General features: G+C 33.7%; 3 protein-coding genes across 6 annotated transcripts; all 3 read left to right on the top strand.

The window, feature by feature from the left end:
• Nucleotides 512-4,075, top strand: LOC109351694 (serine carboxypeptidase-like 51). Its single transcript, XM_019593253.1, has 13 exons — nt 512-741; nt 824-918; nt 1,029-1,136; nt 1,239-1,479; nt 1,634-1,677; nt 1,761-1,828; nt 1,942-2,047; nt 2,294-2,505; nt 2,596-2,665; nt 2,820-2,870; nt 3,036-3,088; nt 3,179-3,311; nt 3,773-4,075. The coding sequence occupies exons 1-13, from the start codon at nt 612-614 to the stop codon at nt 3,839-3,841; spliced, it is 1,380 nt and encodes a 459-aa protein (XP_019448798.1). The 5' UTR covers nt 512-611; the 3' UTR covers nt 3,842-4,075.
• LOC109351696 (vacuolar protein sorting-associated protein 41 homolog) lies at nt 5,203-19,073 on the top strand. Of its 4 annotated transcripts, none has more exons than XM_019593258.1 (20): nt 5,203-5,679; nt 6,411-6,680; nt 6,773-6,952; nt 7,099-7,207; nt 7,298-7,359; nt 7,995-8,148; nt 8,236-8,326; nt 9,184-9,286; nt 10,142-10,245; nt 10,325-10,418; nt 10,518-10,673; nt 10,752-10,814; nt 10,972-11,037; nt 11,543-11,743; nt 13,086-13,163; nt 13,247-13,366; nt 13,461-13,541; nt 17,843-17,928; nt 18,281-18,362; nt 18,445-19,073. In XM_019593258.1, exons 1-20 carry the CDS (start codon nt 5,395-5,397, stop codon nt 18,883-18,885), a joined length of 2,826 nt encoding a protein of 941 aa, XP_019448803.1. In that variant the 5' UTR covers nt 5,203-5,394; the 3' UTR covers nt 18,886-19,073. The 4 variants fall into 4 exon arrangements, with proteins under 4 accessions (XP_019448803.1, XP_019448804.1, XP_019448801.1 ...); XM_019593259.1 differs by having other exon boundaries at nt 8,016-8,148; XM_019593256.1 differs by having other exon boundaries at nt 7,099-7,359.
• LOC109351699 (vacuolar protein sorting-associated protein 41 homolog) lies at nt 20,091-21,250 on the top strand. The gene is made up of 3 exons (XM_019593262.1): nt 20,091-20,268; nt 20,621-20,702; nt 20,785-21,250. Exons 1-3 carry the CDS (start codon nt 20,189-20,191, stop codon nt 21,223-21,225), a joined length of 603 nt encoding a protein of 200 aa, XP_019448807.1. The 5' UTR covers nt 20,091-20,188; the 3' UTR covers nt 21,226-21,250.

The raw sequence follows: 21,633 nt of genomic DNA on the forward strand, positions 1-21,633 counted from the left end.
TTAAATTTCATTTAAAATAAAAAGGGATAATATTTGGTCATTATCGAGCCAATAATTCCAATTAAATATTTTAACACATTTTTATTTCATATCTTAATGAGAAAAACGAAAATATGGGATAATATTTTGAAATTAAATTCTCCCAACAATGAGTAAATTAAGTGCTTAATGAAAACCGTTTATTTATTATTTTATTTTTAAAAGATATTTATATAATACTTTTTATTAATTTACCTTGGGTCATTTTGGGTTCCACATAATTAGAGTGTTCTATTTAGTAGTCCCATTAACTTTCAGTTACACTCACTCACGATCTTCTTGCATGATTCTTGCCTGAAGAAGATGAAGAGTTACCTTGGCTTCTAAGAATAATAATCTATTCATTCTTACCTAAAAAAGAAGTGAAAGCCCATCTATTTCACCCTTCTTCTTTTTTGTCTTCCTACTTACATTGGAATCAGGACTCTTATCTTAACTCACATTTTCTGTTCAACACAACAAATCTCACATAAGACGTAACACGCTTCATATATTGAGACTCATCGCTTAATATAAATTGCAACATACCCTTTCTTGTTTTCTGTCCTTGCTTCCTTTCTTGTTTCTTCCGAATGGAAAAGCTTTTTTATTCTGTCACTCTTTCCGTTTTATTCCTTGTTTTACTATTTCATGGAGGAAAGGTGACATCTTTGAAGACCCAAGATGAATCAGAGGAATGGGGTTATGTACAAGTCAGACCCAGTAAGTTCAAATTCTGTAATTTCCATGTTGTGTTAAAAATAGTTCTCTGAATTTATTGTTTTTTATTTTTATTTTTTAACAGAAGCCCACATGTTCTGGTGGCTTTACAGAAGCCCCTATAGAGTGGAAGATCCTTCAAAGCCATGGCCAATTATTCTTTGGTTGCAGGGAGGACCTGTAAGTGTGTTATTAGTTATTACTAGATTTGGTTGTAATATGAATTCTTAACAGTTATGAACAATCCCATATTCTGATTTTGTTAATGAGATTTCAAAAACATTGAGTAGGGTGCTTCAGGAGTTGGGATTGGAAATTTTGAAGAGGTTGGTCCTTTGGATACATTTTTGAAGCCAAGGAATTCCACATGGTTAAAAAAGGCAGATCTTCTGTTTGTGGTAAATAACCATAATGAAAAAGACTTTATCTTTAGTTTTTTCTTGGTCTTTAAACTTTGTGATTTGTTCTCATCTTTCATTGTTTTTGATGTTATAATATAGGATAATCCAGTAGGAACTGGGTACAGTTTTGTGGAGGATTCTAACCTCTTTGTGAGAACAGATGAGGAAGCAGCCACTGATTTGACTACATTGTTAATTGAGATATTCAACAAAGATGAGAGACTCCAAAAGAGTCCTCTATTCATTGTGGCAGAGTCTTATGGTGGAAAATTTGCTGTCACTCTTGGATTATCTGCCTTTAAAGCTATTGAAGACAAGAGGTTGAAGCTTATACTTGGAGGTAATCTTTTCTTCAATTGTATTAGTGTCAGATCCAGATTGAGAATTATTCTGGCTTAATTTGTTAGTTTCTTGAATCTTGATGGATCTTTTATTTAATCTTGAGACCATAAGAATTCCAATTTGAGTAGCATTTTTTTCTTTTCCACTTTTAGGTGTAGCATTAGGAGATAGTTGGATCTCACCAGAAGATTTTGTGGTATGTAAACCAGTTCTTCTGCTTTCATATTGTTGAATTTCATATCACATTATTGTTTTTTTAAATTCAATTCATCATTGCAGTTCTCATGGGGTCCTCTGCTTAAAGACCTATCGCGACTTGATGAAAATGGACTGCAAAAATCAACTAGGTTAATCTGTTTTGCATCTCCTCAAACATAAATAAAATTTGCAACAATAGTGTTATTATTCTATGAGATGCCCATTTTTCTCTGTTGTCTAACAAAACCATTTTACATATCAGTATAGCTCAGAGGATCAAGCAACAACTGGAGGATGGTAAATTTGTTGATGCAACCAACTCATGGAATGAACTTGAGAGTGCAATTATTACTAACAGCAATAATGTGGTACTATAATTTTCATCCAACATCTTTCTATATCTTAAATGAGTCATTTCTAAATTCTAATCTACACTGCACCAAAGTCTACTTCTAAAATGCCTTACCATTTTTATGGACCACAGTTGATAAAATAGTAATGATATTTGCCATTGTATTTCTCTCTCGAATATATACAAATAACATTAGTTGATTATGTAATATAAAGTAAAATTTTAACTATACTTTATAACTTTCCATTTGTGTTAACTCTAGGACTTTTACAATTTTTTGGTGGATGCTGGAAGTGATTCAGCAACCTTATCAGCGGTAGAGCTTGGATTATCTAGAGAAATATCCATGAATCGATATTCTCAGTATCTTACTTCCATGAGGTCAAGGTCATCTCCGGGTGGTGACGGTGATCTTGGAGAGTTATTAAACGGTCCCATAAAAAAGAAATTAAAGATCATCCCCGAGAATGTCACGTAAGTCTAATTTTCTTGATTAGAACAGAAAAATGTACTAATAGTATTGAAAACGGTTGAAATGATCACTTAATTGCATTGTCATTGTAGATGGGGAGGGCAGTCCAATGAGGTTTTTAACTTTCTTGAAGGTGATTTTATGAAGCCAAGAATTAATGAGGTAAGAACTTAATAAGTGTTAAACAAGCTGTGAGTTTTGGTTTTAAGCTTCAAATTTAATGTATAGCAGTTAGCAGATTCATAATCATATCCTAATTAGTCATGTTGAGCTTAAAATCAAATTTTCTTTAAGTGGGTTATACCTTCCTCTTCAGGTTGATGAACTACTCGCTAAGGGAGTCAATGTGACAGTGTACAATGGACAAGTGAGAAAGCCTTTCCACCAATGTTATGTTATTTATATGAAGTATTTGAACAATATTTTTGAACCTCAACTTATATTATATGCATTTTAAGTTTAATCATATGAGTATTTCAGTTTTGTGTGTTTTAACCTTAAGGTAACACTATAATCTGTCATATTATTATAGGTTGATCTGATTTGTGCAACCAAAGGGACTGAAGCTTGGCTTAGGAAACTCAAGTATCCATCTCTCTCTAATTCATCCCTTCAAGAATGGTAAAAGCAAATGCCAATGTTTTTATAACTTTCTGCATCATTTTCATTATGCAGGTGGGAAGGACTTCAAACTTTCTTGGGGAAAGACAGAACACCCCTCTACTGTGGAAGTGAAAAAAAGACCAAAGGCTTTTTTAGGTCATACAAACAACTACACTTCTATTGGATCCTTGGAGCTGGTCATTTTGTAAGTTAAACATAATCATCATTTCTAACAGCTGGTTATTTTGTAAGTTAACATAATCATCATTTCTAACAGCTATGCATATTTTTTTCAATGAACATGTATACTGTTACTTGCCATGTGCTCATTCTCACCATCTCTATAAACAATAAAGATACACATAAATAAAATAACTTACTTTAAGAAAATAAAAAGTAACTTCCCTTTTTGACCACAGAAAGAAAAGTAGCTTACAAACAATAACTTTGTTGCCCCCTGATATTTCTTTAATCAATTTATAGTTTTGCTGACTACATTATTACTTTTGTGGAAATATCAGTGTCAGAGTCCTAGACTACTGGCCATAAGATCCTATAACACTGTCTCTTGAACAAAATCAGATCTGTATTTATGTTTCCTTTCTTTTGTCTCAGATAAAGGGCACAGTAATTTTTAATTTTTAATCTGTTTACTATTTGGTGCAGGTACCCACTGATCAGCCCTGCGTGGCACTAAACATGATTGGTGCAATAACACAGTCACCTGCAGCTTGAAATTTCTCATAGAATAAAGAATTGCCATAACTTGTAAAATAAAAAGTTCACAAGGAAAAAAGGGTATTGGTCATGGAATGAAGGGGCCACAGTGAAGAGTCAATAACCAGAATACAAGTACAAACTAGAAAAAGCTACTGAGATGCTCTTATTTAATGTTTGTTTTTACAATGCAATTATTTTTTCATGTCATAATCATGTGAACTTTTTCCCTTCAAAGTTTGACCTTTTCTTTGTCTTTGTTGTTTAGATAAATAGAAATAATAAATAACATAAACATATCAATTTCCTATCAACATATTATAGTGATTAGTGAGTATGAGCAAGTATTCTTATCAACATAAAGCTGGGCTGATCTATATTACTTTTTAGTTTATGGTCCTAATTAACGAGTCCTGGGATATGCACTGTTCTCTCAGGTTTAGAATCAATGGATAGATATGCAACACCTCAATTATGTGACATGGTGTCTGAATTTGGAGATGATAACCTGAATGGAAAAACTAACAATTCAGGGGATTTAAGATTGTGTATTGTATGTCTTTTCAGGTATATTATCAGGTAAGACAGTTAATTTCATTATTGAGTTTGATATATAAATTTGTTTCCATGATAATCACTATTAGCCTTTACTTTTAATGACCGATTGGTCTATATGTTCTATTTTTGTCATTCCTAAATACAATGAATAAATATGATAGTAAGATTAAGATACAAGTATTTCTTGTGTATTTATCACCTCCTATAAAATACCTATGATGGGTGGTCACAAAAATAGTTTAGGATGAGAGCAAGTTTTATGATACCCACCATATGAGTATTTGTATATTTATAAATTTATTTTTTACTTGAATTTATATATATATATATATATATTATAATCATAAATTTATTATACAAATATCGCATCTTATCGTTAATGTAATAATTACTATTGATTGTTACAAAATATAAAAATATATAACAAAACTAAAATTTCAATGGACACTTATGAATACCTACTACAAATACCCACAAATAATATGGGTTTAAGAATGAGAAAACAGCATATACTAGCCCCTTGTTATCCCTAATTGTATCCACCAAAACCAGTGATAAAATTTTACTTGAGACTTTGAAAGGATTTTTAACAACGTGTGGCGAAATTGCAATGGTGCAGAGTGCAAAGTGGTAAGAAAGGAGATTTTAGTGTAATCACACTTCAAAACATTTACCTGATTACAAAATAAAGTTTTAATTTCAACGCTGAAAGGCATTTAATCCCATAAAATATATTATAGATAAAAACAGTGATACATAGAAGAATATTTATTACACAAGATTTCAGTTGAAGTAGAAACAACCTTTCTCTTAACAAACTACTCCTTTTCCAAATTATTTACTTTTACGAGGGACCGTTTCAAACCGAAAATTCAACGCACATTCACCCTTCCGTCACTTTTCCCTTTCCTCTTCATAATCCCTTCCCTCCACAACTTTAACATTTTTCTCATCAACCAAAAAAAATCGATTATCATTGAATTAACATTTCTCACTGATTAATAATAATCTTTATGGACGTGGAAACCATAACTATTCGAATGGCTCCGATTCCGTCAGAGAACGGTGTCGAAGGAGGTGACGAGAGAGAAGAAGTGGAAGAAGAAGAAGAAGATGGAGAAGACGAAGAAGATGGAGAAGACGAAGAAGAGCCAAGGCTTAAATACCAGAGAATGGGAGGGAGCATTCCTTCGCTGCTATCTAATGTTGCGGCGTCGTGCATCGCCGTATCGGAGAGGATGATCGCACTTGGAACACATGACGGCGCCGTTCGTATTCTTGATTTTCTCGGCAATCAGGTCAGATAACGTTATCTCGATTCGTTACCTAATGTATAGATCAATTTCGGTGAATTTAAGTTGTTATTGTTGAAATTGGAGTTGCTTAGATCAAATTTGAGTAAGAAAACTACCTGTGTGATTGAGCACTTGTGTTCAATTTGATTTTCTTAGTGTATGTTAGGGATTATATAGATATCATATTTGGATTGTGTTGACACTGTTATATTCGATATATCACGTGCTGTTTTATGGATGTTTGCATTTTGTGTTAGGAGCTGGGCTTGTTTATTTCAGCTTAAACTATAGTAGAGTCTAAAATACTCTGAAGTGATTTTCGTTGTATAGCTTTTTACGTCATGAGCTATTTTGTGTTTGATTATAATTATAAAATATACTTTTAATAAAAGACTAGTAAATCAGGTGCTTCTGTAGAGAAGCTAGAATATATAAGCTCTTAAAAAAGCACAAATCAGTTTTTTTTTTTTGTAGTTTCTATTTTTTAGTAAAAGCCTAAACAAACAAATATGTAATTGTAAGAAATGATTTCTTTATCAAAGTTTTTTTGTGTTATGGAAAATAGCTTAAACAAACAGGCCTCAACTTATTTTGTGCTCAAAATAACATAGAGTTTTTGAAACAAAAGTCAATTTTTTCTCCCCAGTAGTAATATAAAACAAACATGCTATAGCCAATTGCTTCTGTCCTTGTGTTGTTTAAAATTTTTGTTTAATTGAGCCAACTTGTTACAGGTGAAAGAGTTCTCTGCCCATAAGTCTGTTGTTAATGACCTTAGCTTTGACATAGAAGGGGAATATATTGGAAGCTGCTCTGATGACGGATCGGTAGTTTTAAACAGCCTTTTCACTGATGAGAAAATGAAATTTGAGTACCATCGCCCAATGAAGGCGATTGCGTTGGACCCTGAGTATGCTAGGAAAGGGTCTAAGAGATTTGTTGTCGGAGGTTTAGCAGGTCTTTTATATTTAAATTCAAAGAAATGGTTGGGCTATCGTGATCAGGTTTGTAAGATTATTTATAATTCTTACTCTTAGGACATGTATTCTTAACAGTACTTTTGGTTTGTTAATGATACTTCCCCTCCAAAAAAAAGGTTTTGCAATCTGGTGAAGGTCCAATACATGCTGTGAAGTGGAGAGCAAGTCTAGTTGCTTGGGCAAATGATGCAGGAGTGAAGGTTTATGATGCTGCCAATGATCGGCGTATAACATTTATCGAAAGACCGCGAGGTAGCCCACGCCTTGAGCTTATGCTTCCTCACCTGGTTTGGCAGGTTAGTCAAATATCTATGTAGATATGCTATTGGAGAGTTGTTTTTGTGCTTTGAACTTTGGACGGTGTCAATAGCATTATTTCATTTGCTATTGTATCATTTCTTGATAAAACTTCTGTAACTCAATCTCATTCGATCACTTACAGGATGATACCCATCTGGTTATTGGCTGGGGAACATCAATCAAGATTGCTTCAGTAAGGACAAATCACAATAAAGCATCCAATGGGACATACAGGCAAGTTCCTTTGTCTGGTATGATCCAAGTGGATATTGTGGCATCTTTTCAAACCAACTATTTCATCTCAGGAATTGCCCCATTTGGTGATGCTTTGGTTGTTTTAGCTTACATTCCTGGAGAGGAGGATGGAGATAAGGATTTTAGTAGCATTGCTCCTTCACAGCAGGTATTTATATTCCTTAAATACAATGAAATGGAACTCTATAATTTGTCATGCTGACCATGCTCTTGTTATACTGTAAATTCCTTTCTCCCACTCTCTCACCCCCTCTTCACTGCTCTATGTTCATTCTCACAAAGTGGTTGAAGCTGGCATCCAGCATGTTAATTTATAGTGGTCATAGTCCTGGTCAATAATACTTGGACATGTGGGAAGTTTGGTTTATTTTTGTGTGTGTTAATGATGAACTAGCTCAACTGGGATTTTTTAGTTTGCTTCATAATGTTATAGATAAGCTACAGTTCCAGGCCACCATAAGGCTGCTTCTCACAAAGTAGTCATTTTTATTATTTCACACATATTATGCTATTGCATATTTTAATATGTTATGTCTCCTTGAGGTTATATATCTTTTTAAAAAATTATATTAATTCTATCTAGCATCAACCTTGTGGAGTTCAGACAGTATTCGACATTAATTGCGTTCTGTACTGCCATTTGAACTCAAATGTGGAAGGAAATGATATGCTTATTGTCTGCACTAAAATAAAATGTGCATCTTGTACCATGAAAGGCAAGAGAAATGAGGCAGTACTTGTTTTGCTTTCTTTATTTAAATTTGAAATCTGCTTTGTTCTCAGAGTAAATATAATCCTGAACAGGGCAGTGCACAAAGACCGGAAGTAAGAATAGTAACATGGAATAATGATGAATTATCAACAGATACACTACCAGTACATGGGTTTGAGCATTACAAGGCAAATGACTATTCTCTTGCTCATACTCCCTTCTCAGGTTAAATTTTGGTTAGTGTTACTTGTGATGTATGTTTTCTGTATGGTATGGTCTGCATAATAATATTTGTTTTTTGTTCAAATGTAGGTAACAGTTATGCTGGTGGTCAGTGGGCTGCAGGTGACGAACCACTTTACTATATTGTGTCCCCAAAGGATGTAGTTATTGCAAAGCCAAGGTTAATTTGAATTTCTTTATCGTACTGTACTGTTCTAAATGATTGATTCATTTGTGTATGAATTATCACCAGAAAAAATGAAGGGGTTGAAGTTGGAACTCTAAGAAAAACTGAAAAAGAAATGATGTTGTGTAAATTTTTGTACTCAAACCTCATCATATGTGCCCATTGTGGTTATTTTATGTTTGTTTGTGTGTTCCACAATGTACTTGATTTGCGAGCTGACTGCAAGGCATGAAATAGTTTACTGTTGCAGTGGTTTGATCTTTGATGTGGTGGCCATTGACTCATTGTTGTCCAGTTTATTAGTAGTTGTGTTATTCCTACATTATAGTGTTTCAAAAGCCACAGAATGAATCAATAAAACATTGATCTAGTAGTGTAAGATTCCACTGGATCCTAGGTATCATACTAGGCCAAAGGTCCGATTAATGGGAGTGACACTTGTTGGGAGGGTCAACCACACACCCTGAAAGTGATTAGTTCCTTTTCATAGGGTGAGGGGATACCTTTGGTTATGCCAAAAAAAATTACCAAATAAAAAGTCGCAGAATGGTTATATAAGGAGCATAATTTATTAGTCATTTTACTTGAGAGCATTTTGATGCCTCATGATGCCAAAAATTAGATTTTTTGCAGTAATTTCCCACTTAAACTCCCTGGAAACAGCCTGTCAGATTGTGGGAGTAAGACTGCATACGTCTACCCTCCCTAAATCCCACTAGGTGGGAGCCTCATGCGCTAGGCCACTTTTTTATAATTTCTCACTTTAACTATGCGGTGTGGCCATAAGTCTGTATTGCTTGATTCATTTTAATAAATTCAAATATGGAGAGTTGATTCATTTTAATAATCAGGGATACTGAAGATCATATTGCTTGGCTTCTTCAGCATGGGTGGCATGAAAAAGCTTTGGCTGTGGTTGAATCTGGTCAGGGACGGCCTGAACTACTTGATGAGGTATTTAAGTGTATCCTAATTCTGTCTCTTGTCTACATTTTTTAAAATGATCATCATGGTTAGATGAGTCACAAAAAAAAAAGAATTATGAGTAATTGTGACGTGTGCCACTTAACTATAATAAGGGTATGCATATGTGCATATGGAGGCCCTTGTTTATGTTGATAGCATGTATCCTAAGGCTCCTCAACTATTTTGTTTCTCAAAACATATTTTAATTTACTATCATTTATTTTGCTATTAATAACACTAAAATGTTAGACACGTGAGATTCAAGTTCAAAGGAAAATGAAATGAAACCTACCGTATTCGCCTATTGTAATTGCACTATATAAAATATTCGTACCGTGTGCCCAGATCTATGGGTAAACTTGAAATTGTTTTGATGAGCATTGAAGCATGATTTACCCTTCACTTTCTTCTTTAGTTTCCTTGAGGTTTCATTTTGATGCTATTTAAATATTACTTCTATTTTGTTTCATTTTTTTTCCAAGTCTTGCCTTGAGAATACCTTATCCTCTCCCTTATTTAGAATCTTCTCAACTCTTTAGTGTTTCTTTTATTTATGGGTACAAATATCACTTCTTCCTTTTTTTAATACAATTGTATATTATGTTTTATGCTTGTATCTTTATTTTTAAATGCCTATGCATACTTGATGCTATACATAGCCGGTCCTAAGCGTGGATAAAAGATGAATGTTGTGTTAGGCAGTTGACAACCAATGTAAAAATTTGTCGAATCTCTACGATATGGATAACATTGTGATTTATGTGTTATTACCTTCAAGGTGAATTTGTTCAGTTGAGCTTAACTGTGGATTATGTTCTTTCATTTCCCCTGCTAATTTTGAAGGTGGGGTCTAGGTACCTTGACCATCTGATTGTGGAAAGGAAATTTTGTGAAGCAGCTTCTATGTGTCCCAAATTGCTACAGGGATCAGCTTCTGCATGGGAGAGGTATAACAGGATATTATTTATTAGCCTGCTATAGAGTTCTTGTTTTTTTATTGAGGATTCAAAGGAATTCTTTCAACAGATGGGTTTTCCACTTTGCCCACCTTTGTCAACTCCCTGTTTTGGTTCCTTACATGCCTACAGAAAACCCCAGATTGAGTGATACTGCTTATGAGGTTAGCTAAAACAAAGTACCCTTTGTCACAAATTATTCTGTTTGCACGGTATCTCTGAGAATTGAGTTAGGATAAAATATTCTGCTTTTGGTCCTACAGGTTGCTCTTGTTGCTTTGGCGACAGATTCATCTTATCATAAGGATCTCTTGTCCACTGTTAAATCCTGGCCATCTATAATTTATTCTGCATTACCTGTTATTTCAGCCATTGAACCTCAAATAAATACTTCATCCATTACTGATTCGCTCAAGGAGGTTAGTTTGGTAATTTATATTTGCAATTTATACTTGTTAACCATCTGTTCACATTAATTAGTTCCTTTTCTGTGTCAGGCATTAGCAGAGTTGTATGTAATTGATGGGCAGTATGAGAAAGCCTTCTCATTATATGCTGATGTAGGTGGTCTTATTATTTTTTCTTGCATTAAGCAGTAATTACATTGATCAAATGTCATAACTCATAAAAATGCTTTGATACTAGTGTATATTGTCTATTTTGTTTTGACCGTTAATTCAGTTCCCTTTGATTCTTTTATTTGGCTCGAAATTTCAGCTTATGAAGCCAGACATATTTGACTTCATTGAAAAACATAACCTACACGATGCAATTCATGAAAAGGTATGATTGTACTTTCTAGAAGTGAAATATGCCTCAGAATTCTATGTTTCTAATTGTTGGAAAGTAAGTCCCACATCGCCTACCTCATTATCTCGGGAATGGTTTAAATATCTGTTGGGCTACTCCTCTCATTGCCAATTGGTTTTGAGATGGAACCTTAACACTAATTATTGTGTTACCTCTTGTGGAAGTATTCATATTTAATATCTCTGTTGGCATTCAATTGTAACCACCTGAATATATTTTTTACAAGCTTAAGTGTTGTATATTAAGCTATGGTTATCAATGATTTATGGAATGCATATGACAAAATGGATGAACCAACATAGTCCCAATGCAGTTTGTAGATTTGGTTGATTAAATCAAACATTCTCTGACTTATTTGAATAGGAGAAAAATGTTTAGTTTTCTTCTTGAAATGGCATATGAACTCATGTTCTATTTTGATGTGTTTTCATTTCTTTATATAATCTTGGGCTCTTATTAGTCAAATATCTGCCTTCAGGTTGTCCAATTGATGATGCTGGATTGCAAGCATGCAGTTTCTCTGTTAATCCAAAATAGGGACGTAATAAGTCCATCTAATGTTGTGAAGCAAATTCTAGACGCAGGCAATAAGTGTGACAGCAGATATTTTTTACATTTGTATCTTCATTCATTATTTGAAGTCAATCCACATGCTGGGAAAGACTTTCATGATATGCAGGTAGCCTTTGTTTCTTTCGTTTGATCTTAGCAGGATTCCTTTAATTTGGAATCTTAGGTGATGTAATGTAGTACATATATTTACAAATTACAATTAATGACAATCATGTGTGTGCCATCCTCTGTAAGCAACAACTCTGGTTTGATATTTTCCAACACAAAACTGCTTATTATAAGGAAATATAGAACCCATTGCTTAGCTAAATACCTAATTATTGGAAAAAGCACTCTGCAGCGTTGCACTTCGAGATATTTTGAACGGGGGGGCTTTGCTTTGCAGCCTTTTCAAATTTCAACTGTTCATTCAACTTTCTGTTTTATTAATAATAACCCTTTTTCCCTCATAGGCAAAAAGTCTAATTTATTTAGTCTTCATTTGTCACTCTCGATTTCTGTTCAGAATTTGGATAAGGCAGAAGTCTTCCTCTCCTATTTTTTAATGTATATGTGTGAATTAGAGAGACATGATTTTTTATCCTTATGCAATTCACTGAAAAATCTCATCAGAAAGTAGGAAAACAACCAGATAATCAAAGACTCCTTATAATTCAGCAGCAACAACTGAGTCCTTTTTCCACCTAATGAGGTTGGCTACGTGGATCAAAGGTCGGAAAAACTTCATGACATAGACAAACTATTTAAAATTAATACAAATATTAAAAATCCTAGCTGACATCATAACTGAAAAACTCTACCTTTTACACACCATACATGAATTCGTAACTTTTAGTCATCCCAAGATATCCTGTACAGTCCTCTCCTATCAGAAATCCAGTACCTATGCATTTTTTCACTTGCAACCACAGATGTAGAGTTTTCTGACATGCTTGATTTTGATCTTGGGTGGTCCTTAGATATAAGTTTTTTTGCTTTTTCAGGCACATTATTCTGCTGGTTTAAGCAAACATAGCACTGGACTCTCTTTTACATAGAAAAAGATAATTGGCCACTCAAACACTGTCTAAGTTTAATGTAACATAGTGGCAGTTCAGGAGTGGATACCATTGACACTAGTATCTGCGCAATTTGGGTCTCACTCTCATGTTATCTTTCAGTTTAGATTAACTAATTTGCAACTTTTGGCCCTGCAAATTTGTGTATTCAATCTTTATGTAATCCCTGGCCATTACCCTGCTTTTTAATGCTTTTTTTGTAGCCGTCAACCTGCACCATTTTGTATTTTTAATTTTAATTACTAATACCATATTAATGTTAAGTTCTCTCATATTCTCCTTAAATCAGTGCCTGATTGTTAAAATATCAATCTACTGCAGCTGCATATATTATGGTTTCTATATGTAACTTTTCTGGCATTGATATTATCTTTTTTGTCTGATGTATAGGTTGAACTCTATGCTGAATATGATCCAAAGATGCTGCTACCTTTTCTTCGTAGCAGTCAGCACTATACCCTTGAAAAGGTTTGGGATGAATCAAATCAATGACTAACTTTAACAGTTGTATGTATGCATGCTTGTGAATCAAATTCTCAATTGTTTTTCAGTCTTATGAAATTTGCATTAAAAGAGATCTAACGAGGGAGCAAGTCTTCATCTTGGGAAGGATGGGAAACTCGAAACAAGCCCTGGCCGTCATTATAAATAAATTAGGGGACATAGAGGAGGTATTTCATCTTTTCCCATTACCCAGAAGCTAAATCTTGAATCAGACTTCACGGCTTTTATATTAAGTTAGAAATGGCCATAATTTTTGCACAGGCTGTAGAGTTCGTCACCATGCAGCACGATGATGAACTTTGGGAAGAACTAATAAAGCAATGCCTTCACAAACCTGAAATGGTATGGCAGCTAAATTGTATATTTAACTTATGTCTGGACTTGTTTGATTACTTTCTCCGTTTCTCGTAGAACATTTGTTTTTTCTAAGATAAGACCTGTTAGGGCTTCATTTTTAACCTTATTAGAATATTCTGAGAAAATATTTTATAATATATCTATAGTATCTTAGAATATTTTATGGTATCATAGAATATCCAGTGATCTATTTCTTATTTATGTTGTATGTTTTGTTTGCTTATTTATTTTAATATCATAGTGTTTCCTTAATTTTTGAATCAAATTATTTAGTATGAATAAGATTATTAGAGTTGTCTTTTGTAAACACCTTACACAATATCAAGGGATCGGAAAGAATCGTCTACGGGTAGGGAAAGAAAGACAAGAGACTTGGACCAAGTAAAATGGAATAAAGATGAAGTTGAAAAAATCTTAGTCAATGACAATGATATTAAGGAAAGATTGAAGAACTATTTTCACAAGCTTTTCAATCAAGAACATGATTTGTTGCTTTCTGATAGACTAAACACAAAAGTTGAGGATCAAAACTATACATCTTATCATAGAATTCAGGAATTGGAGGTGAAAGAAGCTTTGAAAAGGGTGGAGAATAACAAAGCGGTTGTTCTAGATAATATACTTATTGAGGTCTCACAGATGGTTCTAGGTGAGCAAGACATTAGTTGGCTAACCAAGTTGCTTAATGAGACCATGAGGTCTAAGATGTCAGACAAGTGAAGAGTCATTTTAATCCCAATTTATAAGAACAAGAGCGACAAAAAAAATTGTGTGAACTATAGGGAAATTAAGCTCATGAGCTATGAAGCTTTGGGAGATGATAATTGAGCGGAGGTTGAGACAAGAGACATGTATCACTGAAAATCAATTTGGTTTTATGCTGGAGAGGTTAACCATAACGACTATATACTTTTTGTGATAATTGATGAAGAGATATTGGAGGAACCAAAGGGACTTAAACATAGTATTTATTGATTTAGAGAATGTCTATCATCAAGTGCCTAGAGAGGTTTTATGGAAAGCTCTAGAGAAGGAATGTATCTGAATTTTCGAGCAATGAAGGATATGTATGATGAGGTCAAGACCAGCATGAGAACATAAGATGAAGTCTCAAAAGATTATCCTATTGTCATAGGACTATAGCAAGGTCAACATTGAGCTCTGCTTGTTTACATTGGTTTCGAATGTGCTTACTGAGCATATTCAAGAACCGGTACCACAATACATGTTTTTGCGGATGATATTCTTAGTAAGAGACTCAAGAGAGGAATTAAAAGGGAAGCTAGAAAAGTGAAGGCAAGCTTTAGAAACACATGGTTTTCGTACAAGTCGAACTAAGATGAAGTATATGGAGTATAAGTTTAGCAAATGACAGACAAACCCTTCTGTAGAGGTAAAGATTGTATACCATGTTATATCACAAATCACTAGAAATATGGAGACAAGTTTTAGAAGTACATGATTGATGACAACCTCTAGGGGGTTGCCTTAGAATTAGGATCGTTTTAGCTTGAAGCCTTGAGCTTTTTAAACTGTAATTCGTTTTTGGTGAATTATGGGAATTTGGGGTTGTTTTAGTGAAGGAAATGGAAAAGGTTTGGAGGGGGAAAGCGCCACAAGCATGGAAGCTTGATAAGCTATGGAGTTCGCCACAAGTAAGGATGCTTGATAAGAACAACAATAGTGGCCACAGCCAACCTAGGTTTAGGAGAAGTGCTCTCAACTAAAACAATTCAAATTTACTCAAAATTCAACTTAACTTTTATTAATCCAATCTGAATGCATAAATAGGCAAAGTTGCCTTGGCTGAAAAGAAAATAGACTAAGTCCTAATTAACTTGAATTACTGAAATCCTAATTAAAACTTAGGCTAAAAATAAATATGAAATAATAATGTAACTCATAATTAAATCAAGTAGATAAGATCTTAAATAATGTAATTTGGGTTGAATAGTCTCCACAGTTTGGAAGAAGATTGAGATGAGATGATTTCCTTGATTTGAGGAAGCTTGATTCGAATTTGGTGTTGGTGTTGTTGGCTTGGTTCCTTGTATTTGAGTTTGGCCGAAATTATGTGGAGATTTGAGAAGATAATGTGTAGATTAGGTTGTTGTGGCTGATTTGAAAAGATTATATTTGTTGGCAGCAACAAATCTATCTTCACCCTCTTGATTATGGTCGTGTGATCCTTGATTGATCAAGGGTTGATCTCTTCCTTGCTTGGTCGAATTTTGTATGATAGGATTTGACTAAGTTGCTTGTCAAATTTGAATTCTCAAATCTATCTTTGTTGGGGCTGATTTGTTTATAAGATATGTTGTTGGTATAAACAAATCTTATCTTTGTTGGGGCTGATTTGTTTATAAGATATGTTGTTGGTATAAACAAATCTTATCTTCACTTCCTTGATTGTAGCCTCCCACAACAAAATAATATCTTCACTTGATCCCTTGTTTGTAACATTAAATTGGATCAGATTTGAAAGATATAATCCTTATAATTATCTTCAAATAATTTGTTTTCTCCATGCCTTATCTTTTTCATATAAGTTGAAGTAAGACGGAATATATGGAGTGTTAATTTAACAAGAGGCGGACAAACCCTTCTGTAGAGGTAAAGATTGAGGATCATACCATACTACAAGTCATTAGATTTAGGTATCTTAGGTCAATCATACAAGACGATGGGTAAATTAAAAAAATTATAAACCATAAGATTCAAGCGATTTGAATGAAATGGCAAAGTGTTTCATGTATCATATATGATAAAAAGGTACCATTCAACTTTAAGGATAAATTTTACCACACAACTATAAGATCTATAATGTTATGAGATTGGATGTTGGACAATAAAATGTCATCAAAAGAATAAATTTCATTAACATAGATGAAAATGTTTCGTTGGATTAGTGGAAAAAGTAGACATGGTAGAATTATAAAGGAATGCATTAGGTGAAAGTTGGAGTAGCTCTGATTATAGAAAAGATGGTAGAGTCTTGTCTAGGTAGTTTAGACATATGTGAAGGAGATTGCTAGAAGCCCTAGCAAGGAGAGTCGATCAAATAGAGGTTAATCCAATTTCTAGAGAAAGAGGAAGACCATGAAAAACTATAGAGAAAACAATTAGGATAGTTATTTTGATCAATGCATTGACAATGTACAAAATTTATGATGAGCATTATGATGTCGTTCAATCCACTTTGTTCATCCCAATGTGATTAAGGATTGATTCTTGGTGTTTTGTAAACACCTCACCCCATTGAATTAATATCCATCTTCTATTATCTCTATCCTTTATAGTTTATTCTCTCTTTTCCTCATTCTTACCTAAAACCCTTCAATTGGGCAACCTCTTGTTCCTTTTTCGAAACTAAAACACGGCTATTTAAAACTAAAAATCTGGAACATATCTGACTTTGTTAAAGATGTGAATTTCTTTTGTAAATATTTCGATTATTTTTGTTATAGTTTCCTCTCAAAACCAATTGACTATGAGAGAAGTAGTTGAACATGTACTTAAACCATTCCCGAGATAATGAGGCAGATAATTAGGCCCTAGATCAAATGCTATGTTGATGTTTCATCTCAAAACCAATTGGCTATGAAAGGAGTGGTCAAACAGATATTTAAACCATTACAAAAGCAGATGATATGGGACTTACTTCCCAACAGTTTTGATTAGTCTTATCTTTCCTTTGTTTCTCACATTTTCCGTTGTCTTTCCACTTTTTGTTACGATGCCGCTCTTCATCCCAAATTTCGTTGCCAGATCTTTGTGATCTCAGGTGTTGCTTGCTGTGGAAACGTACTGCCAAAATGCACTCAGGCTATGCTGCTAACCTTTTATTTTTTTCCTGTCTATTTTCTGTTTCATTGGTCTAGCATATGTCGTTGTGGTGATGTATCAGCAGCGTCACCGCCATCATCCCTTGCCTCTCCATTTCTTACACTATTTCAACAGTCATATGAAATGAACTATAGAATATAGATCACATTCTGCAGCTACAGTAAAATATATTTGGCTGTTACAGGATGGATGTGCAACCATACTGTTGGAGTCTTTTTTGTTTGTTTTATATATGTATAACTTGAGGAAAAAAAGTTCTGTATACATTTTTATTCTTCTTTATTTGGTAATCATCTGCTTACAAAAATTTATTTATAATGACAAAATTCTTACATTTTGGTTTAGAACCCAAAAACATAGAAACAGGTCACCACTATTCAATTATTTTCTGTGCTTGCTTTTTATCATCTGGCTCTAAGCTGGACTCTTGTACTTAATAGGTTGGCATGCTATTGGAGCACACAGTTGGAAATCTTGACCCCCTTTACATAGTAAATAAGGTTCCCAATGGTTTGGAAATACCTCGGTAAGTAATAAATGTGACTAACAGAACTCTCATTCTATTATGTAATTATAGAGCTATGCATGGATAAAAGGGTTGTAGATCTCATGAAGTAGGAAATGCCCATCTCCACTGTTTCTGGTTTTGTATCTGCATGTAGTTGACCATAAAAGGGTTGTATCTGTACGTTGTGGGATTTAGGCGAGGGTAAATATATTTTTGGTTTCCAAATTTTGATATGATTCTTTGGGTGTTTGTAATATTGTTCTCCAATAAAAACATGGCATATGTAACAGCTAACTTTTGTCCTTCCAGATGTATCAGTGGCATTATTTTCTTCATCCACTCTATAATATCTTTATCTGGTTTTCTATAGGCTCAGGGATCGGCTGGTTAAAATTATCACTGATTACAGGACTGAAACATCACTTAGACAAGGGTGCAATGATATCCTGAAGGTGCTTCCCCCTCCCCTCAAAAAATTCTTGAATCTCCTTAATTTTATACATTATATCTCACTGATTTGCTGTATTGAAATAGGAGGATTGTGTCAATCTTTTAATCAAGTATTACAAGGAGGCAAAGCATGGAATTTCTTTAAACAATGAAGATGGGCCACGAATTAAAAGGAGCCATTCTCAGGCTTCTCAAGTACTTGAGAAATCCCTGAGTCTGAGAACTGGGGAGGTGAAGTCAAAGGCTAGTGGAGGTGGAAGATGTTGCATATGTTTTGATCCCTTTTATATACAGAATGTATCAGTCACTGTTTTCTTTTGCTGTCATGCTTATCACACTACTTGTCTCATGGATTCGTCTTACACTAGTAGTAGTAGCAAGAAAGAGAATGAGTCTACTTCCCAAGGTGCAGAAATGTATGATGGTTACAATGGTTATATGGATAATGATAGCAATGATGATGAAGAAACCGAGTCAGGTGGTCCTTTTATGCGCTGTATATTGTGTACTACTGCTACTAGCTGACTGTGTTGGTGTAAATTGATGGAATTTACCAAACTTGGAGCATATATAAACTTACTATGAGACTATTCCTAATAATTCGAACTCAAAGATTTTGGCTAAACTAGAATATTATAAGTTTGGCAAAACAAGAGTTTTTAATTAAACTTGGTTTGCTTTAATTTTTAATATACAAAATTGTTAATTATTTTTTATAATTTGGCCATTGGACTTACTTGAGTGGTTTAGCCCTCTTAAATTATCAAGAGTGTAATATATATATACATTATCAGTGTAATGATTTTTATATAGTTATTTATTTTTATTTAAGAGCTTATGATTAAATATAAATATTGCATAACAAACTCTTATCATGTCAGGGCATTTTATTTTTCTCGATTATCAATACATTTCCTCTAAAAAGGTTTAGAATCAAGATTTAATTTTCAGTGCAATTCTATCATAATGTCTTTGTTAGTATAGGGGCAAATCCTTTTTTTAGTAACATGTGGATAGAAAATTGGATTTGATTAAACTATGTAGTTAGAAGACATTATCAAATTTACATCAAATGCTTACAAAAAAATGTCAGAATTATTTTCGGCGGGGTAGGAGACCTTACGGAATGGTGAAGGGGGGAATGGATTAAAGACAATGCTAATGTGAACAAGTTTATAATTCATGTTCACAATTTAATTGATTGAGATTAATGCTATTTTACAAAAAGAAAGAGGTTGTATATTGGATACCCTTTTGTATATTATTAAGTAATTACCTAGTGGTATAAGGTTTTATTAGATCTCTAAGGTTGACGATCCAATTCTTGGGAGCGACATTGTAACGCCCCGAAAAATACTTCTCAAAAACATTGCGGAAAAATGGGTAAAATTTTTTTTGAAAAGGGATGTATAAAATTGTTTCCTTTTAAAACCTTCATTTTCCGGGACATCACTTTAAGTAACTCAAATGCGGAAAATCAACTTATCGTTATCGAATGATAACTTAACCTGATTCACAATTTCCTGAATAACACAATGCATATAAACGGTTAAGTCATCTTTAGTTCATACAAACTAAATCAAAAAAGGCGGAAACTCCATCGCCACTAACATATACAAAATCTTGAGGAAAAAAAGTTCTGTATACATTTTTATTCTTCTTTATTTGGTAATCATCTGCTTACAAAAATTTATTTATAATGACAAAATTCTTACATTTTGGTTTAGAACCCAAAAACATAGAAACAGGTCACCACTATTCAATTATTTTCTGTGCTTGCTTTTTATCATCTGGCTCTAAGCTGGACTCTTGTACTTAATAGGTTGGCATGCTATTGGAGCACACAGTTGGAAATCTTGACCCCCTTTACATAGTAAATAAGGTTCCCAATGGTTTGGAAATACCTCGGTAAGTAATAAATGTGACTAACAGAACTCTCATTCTATTATGTAATTATAGAGCTATGCATGGATAAAAGGGTTGTAGATCTCATGAAGTAGGAAATGCCCATCTCCACTGTTTCTGGTTTTGTATCTGCATGTAGTTGACCATAAAAGGGTTGTATCTGTACGTTGTGGGATTTAGGCGAGGGTAAATATATTTTTGGTTTCCAAATTTTGATATGATTCTTTGGGTGTTTGTAATATTGTTCTCCAATAAAAACATGGCATATGTAACAGCTAACTTTTGTCCTTCCAGATGTATCAGTGGCATTATTTTCTTCATCCACTCTATAATATCTTTATCTGGTTTTCTATAGGCTCAGGGATCGGCTGGTTAAAATTATCACTGATTACAGGACTGAAACATCACTTAGACAAGGGTGCAATGATATCCTGAAGGTGCTTCCCCCTCCCCTCAAAAAATTCTTGAATCTCCTTAATTTTATACATTATATCTCACTGATTTGCTGTATTGAAATAGGAGGATTGTGTCAATCTTTTAATCAAGTATTACAAGGAGGCAAAGCATGGAATTTCTTTAAACAATGAAGATGGGCCACGAATTAAAAGGAGCCATTCTCAGGCTTCTCAAGTACTTGAGAAATCCCTGAGTCTGAGAACTGGGGAGGTGAAGTCAAAGGCTAGTGGAGGTGGAAGATGTTGCATATGTTTTGATCCCTTTTATATACAGAATGTATCAGTCACTGTTTTCTTTTGCTGTCATGCTTATCACACTACTTGTCTCATGGATTCGTCTTACACTAGTAGTAGTAGCAAGAAAGAGAATGAGTCTACTTCCCAAGGTGCAGAAATGTATGATGGTTACAATGGTTATATGGATAATGATAGCAATGATGATGAAGAAACCGAGTCAGGTGGTCCTTTTATGCGCTGTATATTGTGTACTACTGCTACTAGCTGACTGTGTTGGTGTAAATTGATGGAATTTACCAAACTTGGAGCATATATAAACTTACTATGAGACTATTCCTAATAATTCGAACTCAAAGATTTTGGCTAAACTAGAATATTATAAGTTTGGCAAAACAAGAGTTTTTAATTAAACTTGGTTTGCTTTAATTTTTAATATACAAAATTGTTAATTATTTTTTATAATTTGGCCATTGGACTTACTTGAGTGGTTTAGCCCTCTTAAATTATCAAGAGTGTAATATATATATACATTATCAGTGTAATGATTTTTATATAGTTATTTATTTTTATTTAAGAGCTTATGATTAAATATAAATATTGCATAACAAACTCTTATCATGTCAGGGCATTTTATTTTTCTCGATTATCAATACATTTCCTCTAAAAAGGTTTAGAA

Source organism: Lupinus angustifolius, chromosome LG07 (assembly GCF_001865875.1).
Source record: "Lupinus angustifolius cultivar Tanjil chromosome LG07, LupAngTanjil_v1.0, whole genome shotgun sequence".
Taxonomy (NCBI): domain Eukaryota; kingdom Viridiplantae; phylum Streptophyta; class Magnoliopsida; order Fabales; family Fabaceae; genus Lupinus; species Lupinus angustifolius.